The sequence below is a fragment of the Rhinolophus hipposideros genome, assembly GCF_964194185.1.
Source record: "Rhinolophus hipposideros genome assembly, chromosome: 8".
In the NCBI taxonomy this organism is placed as follows: domain Eukaryota; kingdom Metazoa; phylum Chordata; class Mammalia; order Chiroptera; family Rhinolophidae; genus Rhinolophus; species Rhinolophus hipposideros.
In genome coordinates, this window is record NC_138054.1 from 70,600,651 (window position 1) to 70,617,213 (window position 16,563).

At 56.6% G+C, this 16,563-nt stretch overlaps 1 protein-coding gene across 1 annotated transcript in view; it reads left to right on the plus strand.

The window, feature by feature from the left end:
• Window positions 1–16,224, plus strand: part of STK40 (serine/threonine kinase 40) — a 38,538-nt gene extending 22,314 nt beyond the window's left edge. Inside the window, exons 5-11 of the mRNA XM_081054889.1 lie at window positions 1,670–1,897; window positions 2,661–2,713; window positions 7,735–7,850; window positions 11,583–11,727; window positions 11,839–11,958; window positions 12,385–12,469; window positions 13,926–16,224. Of these exons, the coding sequence (XP_080911015.1) occupies window positions 1,670–1,897; window positions 2,661–2,713; window positions 7,735–7,850; window positions 11,583–11,727; window positions 11,839–11,958; window positions 12,385–12,469; window positions 13,926–14,144 (966 nt within the window). The 3' untranslated portion in view covers window positions 14,145–16,224. The remainder of the gene's footprint in view (window positions 1–1,669; window positions 1,898–2,660; window positions 2,714–7,734; window positions 7,851–11,582; window positions 11,728–11,838; window positions 11,959–12,384; window positions 12,470–13,925) is intronic.
• The last annotated feature ends 339 nt before the right edge of the window (window positions 16,225–16,563 follow it).

Consider the following 16,563-nt stretch of genomic DNA (forward strand, 5'->3'; position numbering starts at 1 on the left):
GCTCAGCAAGCGTCCCTGAGCCCCTGTGCTCTGATGCTCCAGGTCCCTTAGGAAAGTTACTAATTAGCAACTTGTACCCTGAAAAGAGCCCTCCTCAGGGCAGAACTGAAATTGTGTCTCCAGAAATGAAGAAGCAGGTTCAAAATACCCAGGAGGCCTCCTGCTCAGGCCCCCAGCAGAGCCTGTGCAGGACTCACAGCCAGATGTGCTGGCCAGGGCCCCCTACTGCTTCGATGGACCTCGTACTTGAAAAGCAGCATGGCGTCAGGGAGCCAGCAGTCCTGGATTTAGGTTGTGTGACCGCAGGCATGTCACTGCAGGTCCCTAAGCCTCAGATTCCTCATCTGTAAGCTGTGGGTAGTGACCATGAGGCCCACCTCGTAGGTGGGTGGGGAGATGAACGAGAGTAAGAGTATAAAGCACCGAGCTGCCCTGGTGCACTCTCGTGTTATTTCAGGCAGTAAAAACTTGTCAGCTTGATTCCTGAAATAAAATAAATAAAAATGCCTCACACCCGCAAACATACATCACACCAAGGTCTTTAAGGTGTGCAATTAGAGGCAACCCAAAGTATCATCAGACAACTCTGAAAATTAGAGTGTTTCCCTTCAATATGAAGTCAAACTTGACTTGGTGGTTTCTTAGTACGTTGTTTCTGATAGCTTCAAAGCTCGGCCTCAGCTTGTGTAAGTTTAGATGAGAGAACCTAGGTGATTAGTATTTCTAGAGTGATCTGTGTGTCAGACACTGCTGGGCCCCTGGAGACGAGACAGTAAGAGGTGCGATCTGCTTTGAAGGAGAAATGTGGGTATTCAGTTCCCCAGAGGTGACCAACCGTCAGCCTGCTGGCGATGACACCAAGGGCCTCCTCAAGCTGGTTCGATAAAGGTCCCCGTGTTGTACCTCTTTTTGTCTTACTTGCAATACCTTTTCAGCAAGAAAATGGGTCCAGAACTCCCAACGGCAGTGTTGGTAGCAGTGCCCACCTACTGAGCCCTGGCTAGGGCAGGACCAGCGTTTGGCCTGGGTTCTTATTCTCTCAGGAACCTGCGAGGGAAGGGTTGCTAGCTCCCATTCACAGATGATGAGCCAGAGACTTAGGTTGGGTGAACTGCCCCAGGTCCCACAGCTAGGACAAGGTGGAATTGGGCCGAAACCCAGCTGTCAGGCGCCAGAGCCGTGCTCCTAACCCCTGTCACGTGGCTGCCCAGGAGTCCTGCTCCCATGTGAAAGCAGTTATCTCGGACACACAGAACACTTCACTTCTACCATTTTGGATACTGGAAGGAAGTGTACCGTGGTCATTGCTGTAATCCCTGGAGCGCCGGCGGGGTGGGGAGATGCAAGGGCCCTGGTTTTACTGCCTGGACACCGGCTCGGGGGCCCTTTTGGCTTTCAATGCCCAGCCCCTATCTGAACCCTTCGCATGCGGATCGGAGCATGAAGCCTGCACCTGAGCTGTTGTACTTCAACCTCAGGCCCTGGCTGGGCCTGGCATGTGGCCCCACAGTCCGTGCTGCCCAGGCCTCAGGCCTCCACCGCCCACGCACACGCAGGCTTGTTCCAGGCTCTCTCGTTGTTGTGTTTGCCGGCCCCAGAGGAGAGTCCCCGAGCCCTGGCCTGGCCTGCGAGGCCCACAGCGAGCCCCATGCGTCCCCTTGCCTCCCAGGACCGCACCTGTGAAATCGTTGAGGACACAGAATCCGGCCGAATGGTTAAGAAAATGAAGAAGCGCATCTGCCTCGTCCTCGACTGCCTCTGTGCCCATGACTTCAGCGACAAGACTGCCGACCTGATCAACCTGCAGCACTACGTCATCAAGGAGAAGAGGCTCAGCGAGCGGGAGACCGTGGTCATCTTCTACGACGTGGTGCGCGTGGTGGAAGCCCTGCACCAGGTGAGGCTCTGCCCTCTGCGTCCCCCCCTTCCCACGCCTCAGAAAGCAGGAGCAGCTCTGTCCCACCCTCGCCCAGGGGTGCTTTGCAGTGGGAAGTGTCCAGAAGGAAAGTGGCCAGGTGATACGGACACAGTGCTGCAGACCCCAGCCCACGGTCCTGGGGAGGGGGCGCCCGGACAGGCAGCCGAGCAGAACCCAGCGCAGTGATTCCCTGTCAGTTGAGAGGCTAAAACCGAGTCTCCAGGCTTGAGTGATGACTGCAATATCCACTGTGGGTGGCCACAGCCCATCTCTGAGCTTTCGCTAGGATTGGGGGTGTCAGGTACCCCGAAGTCCAGGTTAGGTGAGCCTCTTCCAGGCACACAGTTTCTGCAGTCCGATCCTGCAGTGCTTGGTCACCAGAGACATGAGAGTTCATCTCTGACCCCAGATCCAGGCAGATGCTTCGTGTTTTGTTTTTGTTTTTTTCCAATGGGATGTTTGATGGAGGTGGAAAAAGAACTGCTTTTCCCTATTGGCTGCTGCCCTGAGGGGACAAAGAGCTGGGAAACTGCCCCGGGTGAGGCAGATTGCCTGGGCTCACATAATCATACACATGGCTGATGAGGCCTTAGAATGGTCCTGGTCTGTCTGTGGAGCCTAAGGAGACATGTCACAGAGCTTTTTCCTGCCTTCCTAAACACCTGGAGAGCCACATCTTCCAGGCAGGGCCCAACGCCACCCCTCACCTTCCCGGTACAAACCATGTGCTGTTGTCTTCCAGAAAAACATTGTGCACAGAGACCTGAAGCTTGGGAACATGGTGCTCAACAAGAGGTAAGGTCCACTTCTGATCTTGGCGTTGGGACAGGCCCCATGCTGCAGCTGCCCCATGCCCTGCAGTGTCCCTATGGGGAGTCTGACTCAGAACAGCCCACCGCTCTCAGGAACCCCGGTGGCTGGGGCTGGGATGCCTGCTTCTGTCTTTGCCACATGGGAATATGGTGCATGCTAGGAAGGAAAGTCTTACAGGCCTTAGAGAGCTCAGGGAAGGATTTCAGAGATCCCCCAGTGCATTCATGCCTAGTGAGTGGTCAGTAAATGACTATAAAAAATGGACAGATAGCTGAAGAAATGACAGAGGAGCGAAACTGTCATAGGTCAGTTTCCCAGGATGCACTCAGATGTGCATGCAGGAGGTTTACTGGGGAGAGCTCTCAGGGAAAAGGGACAGGACTGGGCAGAGGGAGAAGCTGAGCTGTGTGCTGCCCTGATAGGGTCTCAGCCCGGAAAGCTCAAGAGACAGCTGGTCTTTCAAATGTCCCAGATGGGGTGGGACATAGCTTTAGGCCAGGCAGTTTCTGTTGGTTAAAGGGACTTCCCAGACCAGGACACAGCTACGAGTGGTCAGCATCCAACATGCCCAGCATGTGGTGCCTCAATCTTGGAGCCAGTGGCAGAGGGAGATCATGGGAGGCCCCAACCTCAAGCGATCACCCCCCTCAGGCAGAGGGTCTGGGCCCGTTCCAGGTGACCTGTGGCAGCAGTAGAGGGACACCAACCATGCAGGGGCCTAGGGCTGACGGGAGGAGGGTCCGCTCTGTACACCACAGTCCAAGAAGCACAGCGCTGGAAAGGGCCCCACCCCCTTCGCCCCCTCTCCCTGGACCTCTCTCGCCCTCTCCTCCCTCTCACCTCCAGGTGTTGAAGTAGGTTGGAGGGCTTGCAAATGGCAGGCAGCATAAATCTCAGCAGAAGTGCTGTGGTGGGTGATTTGTTCCATAATGTGGTCGCCCACTCAGAAGGGGCCACTGTCCCTATGAAGTGGCCATGGCCAAAGCCACAGCAGTCACAGGAAAAGAAGCTGTAGGGAGAAGGGCCTCTGGGTAGGGGCGTGGGGGCACCTGCAGTGCCGGCCTGAGGTGCCAGGGGAGGACGCTCAGCCTGTCCCCAGACTCCCCGTGTGATGTGACGCCGGCCAGAAATCAGACGCACCACACTGAAAACCAGTGTGCACAGGTGCCGGGGGCCGACGGATTGACTCGCCGTCTGAGCCAATTTGTGCAGGGTGAGTAAAGACTTGCCGTCCTGAGAAGTGAAGTGATGGAAACCTGACCCTTTTGTGCTCCGCAGAAAGGGAAGAAAACGGCAATACTTGACCCCTTGAACCCTTGAGTAGGACAGTTAGGGAAGCCGGAAGGAGCAGGACTTGGGGGTCAGATGCGGCCCACAGCCCAGCACTGCCTCTTAATTACTCTTGAGACCCGGGAGTTTGTTGGATTATTTATTCATTGACCAATTCATTCATGTACTGAGAAGCTGCGATGGTACCCAGCACTTCTCTGAGCTTGCGTTTCCTCACCTGTCAGAGGGGCGGTGATCATACCTTCCTGCCTCACAGGCTTTGACCCCACGTCCACGCACCCACCCACCCCCTTGCTAGACCAGCCGGGGCTCGTACGCTCGCTTCCCGCTGGAGATGAGGCCCGCTGAGTGACTGATGAGGACTCCCTGGTGGGGCCCAGCAGCGCCCCAGCCCCAGCCCTGCGTTTCTCAAGGAGGGCAGGTGTCACAGAACGCCGACCACCCCCGCCCTGACGGCAGGTTGTCCGAGTCGGAGGCGCAGCGCCGGCCCTCTGTGGCATGCTGGGTCAGTCACCATCCCACTCTGGGCTTCAGGCTCACTGCTCACAGCGAGAGGGCGCATGTTGTGAGCACAGAAGTCCGTGTGGCCGCAGAGCGCATGTCCTCTGCAGTCTTTCACAGAGCCTTTCATTGGCTCGGGAAGCATCTCGAGGGCTGATCCGAGAATGTGCCGTCAGGGCTCCAGGCCCCTGTCACTGTGGTGGGTGTGCTTCCGCCTCTCACTTCTCCAGGCCCCTGAGGTTCTGGGAAGGTAGTCGAGGTCACACCTCTCTGCAGTAACGCCGTGTAGCTGCAGCAGCTCGTGCGTGTGTGTCTGTACATGCGTATGCGTGTATATGTACGTGTGTGTTTTCCTCGGGTTGCAGAGCGCCAGTCCCTCATTCAGACCCTGCGTCTGGGCTGCACCCCTTTCATCGGATAATCCCCTTTTGTGTTGGAGCAGACAGAGGTTCTGGCCACCTCTCTCTTGAGTCAGGGATGTTCTAGAAGGGGGCAGGATGCCGTGGTACAGAGACACCCACCCTGAGCGCCAGGGCCCACTCTTCGTGTGTCTGCGGGCACACCCGTCTCGCCTCGGGCCTCAGAGTTGAGGGTCGGCCTGGACGAGCGCCAGCTCCTTCCGGCCCGTCAGACCAGGCCCTAACTCCAGCTGGAGAGGCAGGCGGACAAGCTGGCGGCCTTCATCTAGTCCTCAGAGCAGAACACAGCACTCCCAGGGGAGGAAACAGGGAGAAGGTTTTGCAAGGCAGCTGCAGTGACAAGTTCACCCTGCTTTGGATAAAAGGCTGGGGTTGAAATCTGAAATCCCCTTTTGGGGTTATGTGAGGTTTGCTTTGCGTTCTTCTTCCTCCTTTCTTTTTGGGTAGGCAAGTTGCACACCAAGTTCCTAGAAAAGGAGAAAAACACTGTGGTAGCCCAAAGGGCCATAGCTAAAGAGTGACTCACTCAGAGCAGATCCTGCTGACACAGAGCTCCCTCCCTTCATCCCTCGCTGCCCTCACCCCCTCCTAGCAGGACGAGCCTGGGGGGTCTGGACTCCCAAGGATCTGTGCACCACCCGGCCAACTTGGGCGGTGGTGGCGGGCAGGGGAATGTCGCCAAGCTTCAGGAGGTCTTGGAGCTGTGTGGTTTCCTGTGGGAGAGACTCCAGGGTCCTTGGAGGGCAGGGCAGTGCAGGCCAAGTGGGCCCTGCTGTCCAGCCCTGCAGTCTCAGCCCATTTTCCTCCGCCCACCCCATCCCCCCACCCTGCCCCACACACACAGAGGATTGGCAAGTCCTGCCACAGAGTTGAGTGGAAAGGTTAGCCACCCTGGCACATGCGCTCCATGGCCTGTGGTCACCATGTAGCACTTCTCTCCAGCTGCCTCAAACATGGTGTCTTTCCCAGGGTCTCCTGTTCGTAGCCTCTGCCCACCACCTGAGGATGACACGCTAATCTGAGCTAGCAGTTAGTAATCAGTGACTAGGCCCTGGGATTAAGCTCTTACCTTGTTAAATCCTAACATAGTCCTGGGAGTTAGGTGCTAATATTTCCCATTTTACAGATAAGGAAATTAAGGTTTAGCAAGAGGTTTAATAACATGCCCAAGACCACACAGCCAGGAAGTGGCAAAGCTGGGATTGGTACCTGGGAATGTGACTCCCAAGCCCACCAGACTCTCCTGAGTGGTCCTCCTCCCAGTGTCTCGAGCCTTAGAGAACCCCTGCAAGACGCACTGCCAGCTGCAATGGCCATCTCTGAGCAGACGGAGGAAATGCAGTGCTTCTGCTCTGTGGGGACCTTGCGCATGAGAAGCCTGAGCAGTCCCGCGTTCAGGACAGTGACACGCGCAGGTCGGAGCTGGAATAGTCCACCTCTTGACGCGCCCAGACCCTTGGCCGAGACCCTTGGCCTTCACTCTGGGTCTCCAGCTGCCCTGGGGGCCACCAGTCAGATTTCTGTGGCATCCGACAGGGCAGGCCTGTATGGAGAGGCGAGTCAACATTTCCATTTGGAATGCAGAGGACAGACTGGCCTTTGTTTTGCACCAAGCCCTATGCCAGCAGAATTCCCCGAGATAGCTGAAGGGCTCTGGGAGCCTCTTGGATGCAGCTTCTGGGGAATTCCACCCTCAGCCTCACATACTCCAGGCTTCTGAGCTAACCCTCCTCTCCACCCTTGAGAGGTGACCTGAAGTCCCTTGTGTGACTTTCCTTCCTGCCATCCTCCCTGGCTTCTCTACCAGCCAGCTGGCACAGGAGCCGGGCAATGGCCCCTGCTCATGTGTGAGTAGAGGGGTACCCCTCCTCACTGACTTTCCTGGGCCTCTTGGAGGGGGCCTGGCCACCCCACCCCACGTACAGAGGTGTGATGTGAGGCACCCTCTCGGGGCCACTTCCTTTTGCTCACATTGAGCCTCCTCAGCGGGATTGGAGCGCAAAGCTGCTCTCGGCCATGACTCTCACATGGGGGCAGTCTGTGGTTTTCTTGTTCAGGGCAGAGTCTGAAGAGTCAGCTTTGCTGGAAAGGAAGGCAAAGTTAGGGGCTGGGCACTATCCAGGGACACAGTGGGCACCCAACCACTGTCAGTGCAGAGGGCAGCTCTGGGGTCAGACCCAGCGTTGAATCCTGCTCCACTGCTCACTAGCTGCGTAACCCTGAGCAAGTCCCGACTCTTCTCTGTACCTTCGTTGTATCATCTGTGAAATGGGGCGATGAGAGTCTCCCTGCTGGGCTGTTGTGAGGGGTGAAGGAAGACAGTCACGTCAAGCACTGAAGCCAAGGCCTGCACTTACTAAGTGCTCTGCACACATCAGCTTTCAGTACTGTCAGTAATGCGGATTGGTAGTGGCAAGGGTGATGGCCAGAGGGATCAGCAAAAGGGGACAAAAGTGCCTCCCAAGGGTGGGCTCCAAAGCTCGGCTGGCCCTCCTTTTCCTCATGTGTAAATGAGGGAGTTGAGCTCAGCCGTGGGAGCTCCTCTGAAACCCTCACCTGGTCAGCATGACTCAGGTCCCTGTCCAGACAGCTCAGCAGGTGGCAACCAGGGGTGACTGGCGAGTGTCAGCACCAGGCACACCCCACAGCCGTGGGGAAGGAAGGCAGTGAGGGCCAGAGGAGCAGACAGGATGGGGCATGATTCCTTTGCTCCCTGGACAAGAGGTGAGGGCCGCAGGGGTACCCGTCGGGACAGACACCAAGGCGTATTCACTCTGTGCCTCTCCCTCCCAGGACGCATCGGATAACCATCACCAACTTCTGCCTCGGGAAGCATCTCGTGAGCGAGGGGGACCTGCTGAAGGACCAGAGAGGGAGTCCCGCCTACATCAGTCCAGACGTGCTCAGCGGTACGTGCAGTGTGCCAGGCAGCGGCTCCAAGCCATCCCATAGCCAGACACTGCGGCCATTCGTTCATTCAGCAAACCCTATCTGTGGGCCTCAGGGGTGGCGCAAGCCAATACTGTCCCCTCAGGTACAAAACTGGGGTCTTACAGAGGATGAAGACCATACTTGACACACCAGTGCATGTTTAATTACTCTCTGAGGTTAGTGCTTGGGAGGAAAGCTTTCTGTGCGTGTGACTATGGGGCACTTGCAGGACTTCCCCAAGGAAGTGACATTTGAGCTGAGATCGTAAGGACAAGTAGGACTACACTGGGGGTGTGATCAGGCAGAGGGTGTGCAGCACATTTAAGGACCCAGCCAAAGGCCCCTGTGGCTGCTGCTCAGAAAGTGAGCCTGGTTCAAGGCCAGAAAGTTGGGCAGGGGCCGGAACACACAAGGCCTGACTGAGGCCTCACTGGGAAACGTCATCCTTTATTTCAAGTGCAAAAGGAAGCCATTGAACAAACAGGTCTTTACTGCGTGTGCCACGATGAGATTTACATTTTGAAGACATCACTTCCTTTGTATGTTCATTCGTTCGCTCCTTCATTCATTCCGCTGCTATTTACCTACCGAGGGCCTACCAGGTCTAGGCTCTGTTCTAGACACTTTGGATCCAGCAGTAACAGGCAGACAAACATCCCTGCCTCTGTGGATCATAAGCTGACACAGGTAATACACAAAATAAAGAAGTCAATTATGTTATTATTAACTCCCAATCATATTTCTAAGTACCAGGCACTATGCCAAACACATAACATGCACTGTCTGTTTAAAATCACATAACTACCCTCTGAGGTAAATACTCGAAGTTCCTCTTTTACAGATTAAAAGACCAAGGCTCGGAGAGATCAAATCTCTTGTCCAAAGTCATAGCTAATAGTAAACCCAGGGCTGCCTCCTGCCCAAGCCCAGATTCTTGTTTCAACATAAGTTTTCTTTCTTTTCCTGCTTATCCTTTACCAAGTTGGGGTCCCTCCGTCCTCATCCCTTCAGGGACCAAGGACTTATATCGGCTGCCATCCCTCCAACGCGGAAGTCTCAGGGTAGTCTCCAGGGTGTGTTAGTACCAGCACACACAAATGGTCCCCTCCTTGCAGTAGCAGAACCAGCCCCTTCCCAGGGGAGCAGACTACTATAACTTGCCACCAGCATTTGTGGTCCCCTGGAGACCTCCCCCAGCTGAGGCTGGACTGCCAGGCCTCTCCCAGGGCTACCCCTGTGCAGAGGGTAGTGGTGCCACTCTCCAGGCCTGGGGGTTTTGGTTGGAGTCACCGCGACCTCTGTTGGAGGGATCTGAGTACCAGGGCTGCACCCCAACTCTCTGTGCACCCCAGCCCAACCTGGACACCCTCCGTGAGAGTCCCCAAAGCATCCCTGCAGGTGACAGGAGTCAGGAGCATGAACCAGATCTCCCTCAGCCCAGGTCTGAGGAATGCAGGCCTGGGGTTGGGCGAGCTGGCTCTGGTCAGGACTCCACCTTAGCAACACGGGCGAAGATGGCCTCCATGTGCAGTCACTGCCTACTCTGCCCAGGGTCCCCTCTCTGGTTCTTCCAGACTCATGCAGTCTTGCAGGATGAAACAAAGGAACCCACTGCACCAGAAAGAGACCTAGACTGGGAGACCAGACCCCCAGGCTCTCATTCTGGCCTTGTTAATTAACCAGCTATGTAACTTGACCTTCAACCCCATTCTCTGAGCCTCAGCCTCATGGAAACAGCCCTGCCTCCCCACATTGTTAGGAGGATGCAGTGGGATGTTTAAGTACAAGTCCTGCACGTGGGTTCTGATCCCAGGTCTGCTACTTCATTTATTCTGTGTGCCAGAGCACAACCCTGGGCCTCAGGTGTGCAGCTGTGAAAAGGCAGTCGTGGCCTTTTTTTTTAATAGTCTGGTTAATAACTGTAACCTTGGAAAAGTTACTGACGTCTCAGAGCCTCAATTTTCTCATCTATAAAGCTGGGATGATAATGGCCCCCACTTCATTAGGTCCCTGTGGGATTAAGTAAGGCCTTAACCTAGTGTCTGGCTCAGTAAACATTAGCTGGCGTTATCATTATGAGAAGGAAAGCTTGAAGTTCACTGTTCCCTCAGAAGCCACAGCTCAGGGAAAGGTTTAGAGCTCCTCTGAGAGCTCGTCTGCTGGAGGGAGCCATTCATCCCCCTCCACATCAGGGCAGAGGTTCTGGTCCTTCCGCAGAGACTGGCTGAGGCTGGCAGCGGCCCCTCCATGCTTGGGGGGACCACTTTCCAGATGGTACAGGAGCCGTACAGAGCTGAGAGCAATGGCCCTTTGGATTCTGTGTTGGTTACCCCACTTGGGGGAGCAGGATCTGGGAGAAAATGTCAACTGCACAGGGTCCCCCAAGCTGCTTTTTGGCATTGGGGTTGGAAAGGGCAAGGGCCATGCAGCCTTGGGGAAAGCTGAGCCAAAGCTGACCGCCCACAGCAGCCCTGTGAGGTTGGCATCTCATCCCATTTTAGAGATGAAGTAATAGGCTCAGTGAGGGAGGTCCGTGGTCCCTTCTGAAAGCGCAGGCCAACACTCCCACCCCGAAAGCTGCTTGACCTGCGGTGGGTCTGCTGAACGCTTCAGAACCAGCGTCCCCACCCAGGAAGCTTTGGGACCCAGAGGAGGGATCACAGTTGTCCGGGAGCTGCCCGGTGCAGCAGCGTCTCTTCCACATGGAGAGCCAGCCAGGACACTAACCTGGGGACTGGGCAGGCAGGGCCTTTCGAAGCCTGGTGGTGTTCTCATATTCTATGTTGGGAGCAGGTCAGGCAGCAGCTGGCACGCGGGAGGAGCTCTGCTGCTAATGGCTGAATGGATGGATTACTGTGAAATGGGAAGAGCAGGGCTTTTGCAGTCAGCTGTGTGACCCTGGACAAATTACATCCCGGGCCTCATTTTACTCTTTGGGAAAAGAGAAAACACCTAATTCATAGTGCTGCAGTGGAGAGTTAATGAGATAAAAGTGTTTCTTCCAGTGCTGTCACAAAGTGGGTGTTTGGTTAAATGGCCTCTCCCTTCTGTGTGAAAGATATGGGAAATAGCACAGAGACATTACTAAACTGGATAGTCATTCATTTAGCAAATATGAGGGTCCATGCTAGGCACCGGGCTCAGCAGTGAGCAAAGCAGACAGGCTCCTGCATCTGAGAACTTACCTGCCAGTGGGGGAGATGGAGAGTAAACAGACAAAGAAGGGGATATTTACAGCCTGTGCTCCGAGGGAATAGTGATGGGGGTGGGGGCTGACTTGGCCAGAGCGGGTTAGCTCTTTGTTCCACACTCACGTTGCCCACCTACTCTGAGCCTCTCTGCTGGGTGCTGGGGCTGTCAGAGCAGGCGCAGCACCCAGGAGCTCGCAGTCTGACAGAACAGAGCTGGTGCTTTGAGGAGGAGATGCACCACAGGTGGGGCTGTATGATCCTTTCTCTCCTCGGGGGTCCTGCCAAGGTGGGGCTTCGTCCTGTGGAGTTGGGTCTCAGCCTGAGGAGCAGGGGAGGGATGAGCCCGTGTGGCTCACTCTGGGAGGAAGGGGATTGGAGTGACCGGAAGTGAGGGTGGCAAGGTGGAGGGGGGCGTCCCGAGGGGAGGATTTCAGGCAGGTAGCAGTGAGCTTGCGGGTGTCCCAGGCCATTGTCTCTCCTGGCCCTGTGCTGAGTGTGCACGTATCTGTGTGCCCACAGGCCGGCCGTACCGGGGCAAGCCGAGCGACATGTGGGCTCTGGGTGTGGTGCTGTTCACCATGCTGTACGGCCAGTTCCCCTTCTATGACAGCATCCCGCAGGAGCTCTTCCGGAAGATCAAGGCTGCTGAGTACACCATCCCTGAGTGAGTCCTGCCTCCCTGGGGAGGGGAGGGATGCCCAGAGTCCTGGGTCTGAGACCCAGCACCAGCCCGCCTGCCTGAGGCCTTGCCCTCATTTTCTCCCTCTCCCATCAGGGATGGACGCGTTTCTGAGAACACCGTGTGTCTCATCCGGAAACTGTTGGTCCTCGACCCCCAGCAGCGCCTGGCTGCTGCCGACGTCCTGGAGGCCCTCAGTGCCATCATTGCGTCATGGTAAGTGGGCAGGCACAGGGCTGGGTTCTGCCTGTCCGTAGGCACTGCCCATCCTACCCGGAAAAGCAGCCTGAGCTTGGGCCTTTTCTCCGAGATGTCCAGGTTTCCCCATGGGAAAGATACGGAGGGTGCCCATAGCACTCAGGGTCAAGCACCTCCTACTTCTCAGCCAATGCCAACGATGGATAGGCATGATCTCACTGAGTGCTTACCACAGCCAGTAAGGTAGAAATTGTCCCCCATTATTGGATGAGAAAACCGAGGCTCGGAGAAGCAGAGTCGATCATGTCAGGAAAGGGCTGAGCTGGGAACAAGCTCAGGTCTGTTGACTCCAGCCAAGTCTTCAAGCAGTGGGGAGCGGCCTTTCTGGGGAGCAGGGGCTGGGGGCCGCCTGCAGCCCCCCTGAAGTGTCTGCCTCCCCTGCAGGCAGTCCCTGTCATCTCTGAGCGGGCCTTTGCAAGTGGTCCCTGACATCGATGACCAAATGAGCAATGCAGACAGCTCCCAGGAGGTGAGTTGGGAAGGGCAGACAGGCCATTACCCAAGTCCTGAGGGACCAGCCTTCAGGGAGGGTAGGTGGGGCAGGGGCAGAGGTGGCAGCTCAGGGCAGGCGGCAGGGCCTTCTCAGCTTTGTCCCCAGCTCTTGGAGTGGAAAAAGGAGACCTAAGTCCTCCCCTGAGCTGCATGGGGCCTGCCTTGTGTCTGGCTCAGTCGGCGGTTCTGTGGCCTGAGAGAAAGAGGGCCGTGGGGCGCTGAGGGGGAGGCCCCATCGCAGCAAGCCCTTACAGTGGCCCCCCTGGCCCTCTCTCAGCTTCCTCTTCCTGCCCAACACTCTGCCGTGTGTTGGCCCTTTAAACAGTCACTTTTCTCTGCCCCTCTGACTCACAGGTTTCTCTCTCAGCCTTCCTGCTTTTCATGTTTCAGATGATTCATTTTCTCCCAGTTTTCTCTCTTCCCCTGTTCTCTGCACTGGAGAAAGTGCTGGGCCCAGGGTGGGGACAGAGACCTGGGCTCTAGGCAGCAGCTAGTGGGTGATCTTAGGGTGCCCCCTGGAGGGCATAGGTTGGCCAAGCCCTTGGGAGGGTTGTTGTAAGGACCTTTCCTCTCTGGCCCACCCTGGAGTTCCACAGCAAGCGCTGGGCAGGTAGGACCAGGAGGCACCAGCCTGGGACCACAGCAGAGTCTTCTGGCCCTTGAGAAGAGAGAGTTCCAGGCCCTACCCCCCAGCTCCCACCCCTCCCAGGACTGTTCAGCAGCTAAGAGTGATCATCACAAGCTCTCAAGGAATGCTCACCCCAGAACATCTCGTTCAATCCTTGTGGCCTGTGTTCTTATCCTCATTTCACAAGAGGAAATAGGTTCAGAGAGGTCAAGTAATTTCCCCAAAGTCACACAGCTTGCAAGTATTGGAGCTCAGCCTTGAACCCAAGTCTGATTTCATAGTCCTGCTTTCTCAAACTTCTGCTATTAGCCCAAGGACCTACACTTCAGTTTGTTCTGTCTGCCTGGGCCGCTCGAGGGGGCTCAGCATGGGGCAGAAACAGGGTTGCCCAGTGCTGAGCACCCTGCTCCGGGCCTCTCTTTTCTTTTCATACTTGACCTGCATTGCACCCCCCAGGGATCTCGAGAACCTCTGCAAGGGGAGGTTACTGCCCCACTTCATAGGCAAGGAAGCAGGCTTCTGAGGTAGTGTAACCTCTCCCAGAGTCAGTGAGTTAGGAAGGAGGGATCGGGCTCAGCTCATAGGTCTGGGCTTCCGCTGGAGAGACACCCAAGGCAGCCAGCACGGTGCCATCCAGGTTGGTTGGAGGGCTTCTGGGCCCCCCCCCCCCCCCGATCTGGACCACCCAGCTAGGTCGGGCCCAAGGGTGTCGTGCCTGGGGAGGGGGTGCTCTCGAGCCAAGCCATCTGACACTCACTGCCCTGCTCTTCTCTCCATCTCGGCCCCGCTCCCTCTGGCCTCCCAGGCCAAGGTGACGGAAGAGTGCTCCCAGTATGAGTTTGAGAACTACATGCGGCAGCAGCTGCTGCTGGCAGAGGAGAAGAGCTCCATCCACGAGGCGCGGAGCTGGGGGCCCAAGCGGCAGCTGGGCGGTGCCCCACTGGTGCGCCGGCTGGGCCACGACGCACAGCCCATGAACCCCTTGGACGCAGCCATCCTGGCACAGCGCTGCCTGCGGAAATAGCAGCCGAGGCCGGGCCACCAGCACCACCCGCCACCTCTTCCTGGCTCCCAGCCAACACCAGGCTGCGGGGCCGGGCCCTGGAGTGCTGAACTCTCTCCCAGGCTGCCACAGGGACCGGCAGGGACAGCCCAGGTCACACATGGGGTCAGCAGAGGTACCACGAAGCTACCTTTTGGAATGATTGCTTGATCGTTTGGTTTTTTAATCGGAGAAGCCTAGATAACTAATCTGCTTTTAATCATGACGTTTTAATCTACCTCTGTCTCTTCACCATGCTGTCTCTGGCCTGAGTGAGAGGGAGGAGAAGGGAGTCCACCCAGCCACCCTGCCCTGGGCAGCTGCCCCCCACAGTCCAAATAAGCTGAAAGTGCAGCTCGCTGCTGGCTCCCAAGATGAATGCCCACCCCACAGTCAGTTTGCCTTCCTCCTTTCTGACCCCAGGCCCCTCAGTCCAAGCTTTGGAAAACCTTCACCTCATCTTAAGCGGAATTCAAATATATTTATTTTTATACTGAAACCAACTTCTCTCCCCATCTCTAGGTGGCTCGGCCTGTGGCCACTCCCTGCCCCCAGCCTGGCTGGACAGCAGGGAGCCCACAGCGCACAGATGGGCCCCTTCCTCACCCCCTGACTCAGAGGCCTCTTCTTGCCGGCCCCTCCCTCTCCAGCCTACCAGTCCCTCCTTGTTTCTGGTGATAGAAGGCCTTTCTCAGCTTGGTTCTTTCTCCCATCTCAGTAGCTTCTCTGAGGGGCTGTACACTTGCGTTAACCCTGGTTTCCTTCTCCACCCCTCACCGCGGTACTGAGGTAACGCTGACATCGATGTGAAAGGGGTGCCTGGTGCTCGGGCTGGGGAGGGGTGCCCTGGGCTGGCCGTGAACAGGTGGGCCCTGCTTGCATGCCTTCTCACTCTCCACACCCCACTCTGTGTTCAGAGAATTGTGGGGGCATCTCGCCGCCTGCCCTTGCCTCTCCCAGCAGAGCCCGGCCGGGGCCTGCAGGGTTCGTGGGGAGAATTGTAGAGACTAGGGGCCCTGTCTGGCCTGAGAACAGCCCTGCTGCCCTTTTTGAGCCGAGATTTTGAAGTGGATGCCCGTCTTGCCAGAAATGCTGTTCTCACCAGAATGCCCTCCCACTCACTCTCCCTTACTGGACTTAGCCCTGCCCAGTGTCATGCAAAGACCTTCCCCCGGCCTCCTCACCAGACCCCCTCGGAGAGGCCAAGGCCAAGTGTGTCCCTCCAGGCAGCCCTGGGCCCTCAGGCTGTTCCTGCCTGTCCTTGCTCCCTAGTGGGAAGGTGACCGAAGTCTGTGTGACCTTGTTTCCCAGTGTGAGCTGCCCTTTCCCCAAAAGCTGACTCACTGTGAGTGACTTGGGCCAAGTTCCCAAACCTCCTTGTGCCTCAGTTTCCCCATCTGGAAAAAATGGGGCCACCTCTTGCCAGCAGTAGCAGGGCCGCCCAATGCCCCTTCCTCCCCATGCCCTCATCCCAGCACTTGGGCGCCTCGTGCCTCTGCCTCAGTGGGTCTGAGGGAGCCCGCCTGAGCCCAGCACTTCACACCCCTGAGCACCAAGCTCTGCCTCTGTCAGCTGTATGCATGGCAGCTGAGAGCTGGGTCTCGTGCTGTGGGGTCGAGGGACACCCTCTTTTCTATATTTATTTCAAAAAGAAGTCTCCTAAGGGAGTAGAAATACAGTCCAGCCGAGGGCTCCCAGCCCCTGTGACTGTCCTCCTGTGAGGGGCTCAGCTGGCCCCTTGCCCAGCAGCCTACCCAGACCCTCCGGGCCTGCTTGCCACGTGTGGTCTTTCTCCTCCTTTTCAAAGCAATATTCTCCAGGTCTGCAGAGTCCTGTCAGACAGAGGTCCCTTCCAAGGTCAACCCACGTGTCTGATTACATTTCTAGCAAAGGAAATGAGAGGAGGTTGGGTCTGCCCTCACTGGGTGTCACACGCTGAGAGAAGTCCAATTGTAAAGAAACAAAACAAAAAATCACAAAAAAGTTTGTATAAAGACATATTTTTGTACTACATGGGGACTCTTCCTGCATGTCAGCAATAAACTTCCTGATCTGGAGCCACCGTGGCCTGTATGTCTGCCGTTCTTGCCCCCTCCGCCTGCGTCTCCATCTCTGCCACCAGCCTGGTCTCCCTCCCATCCAGGAGGCAAGACAGAATTCCTGCAGCTCTGGGCTGTACCACCAGGTGCACTGGATAGGTACCCCCGCACCTTCCGCCACCCCCCCACCCCCAGGCAGCCAGCCAGCCAGCCACTTGCCATTACTGTCTTGAATGGAGGAGGGGACCAGAACTACCTAGCATTCTCCCAGACCAGCTGCTACAGGCAGACTATGAATTCTCTTTCTCTGCCAAGCCCCCATCTGGGGTGGGGAAACCTAGCTAGACAGAGAGTCCCTGTGC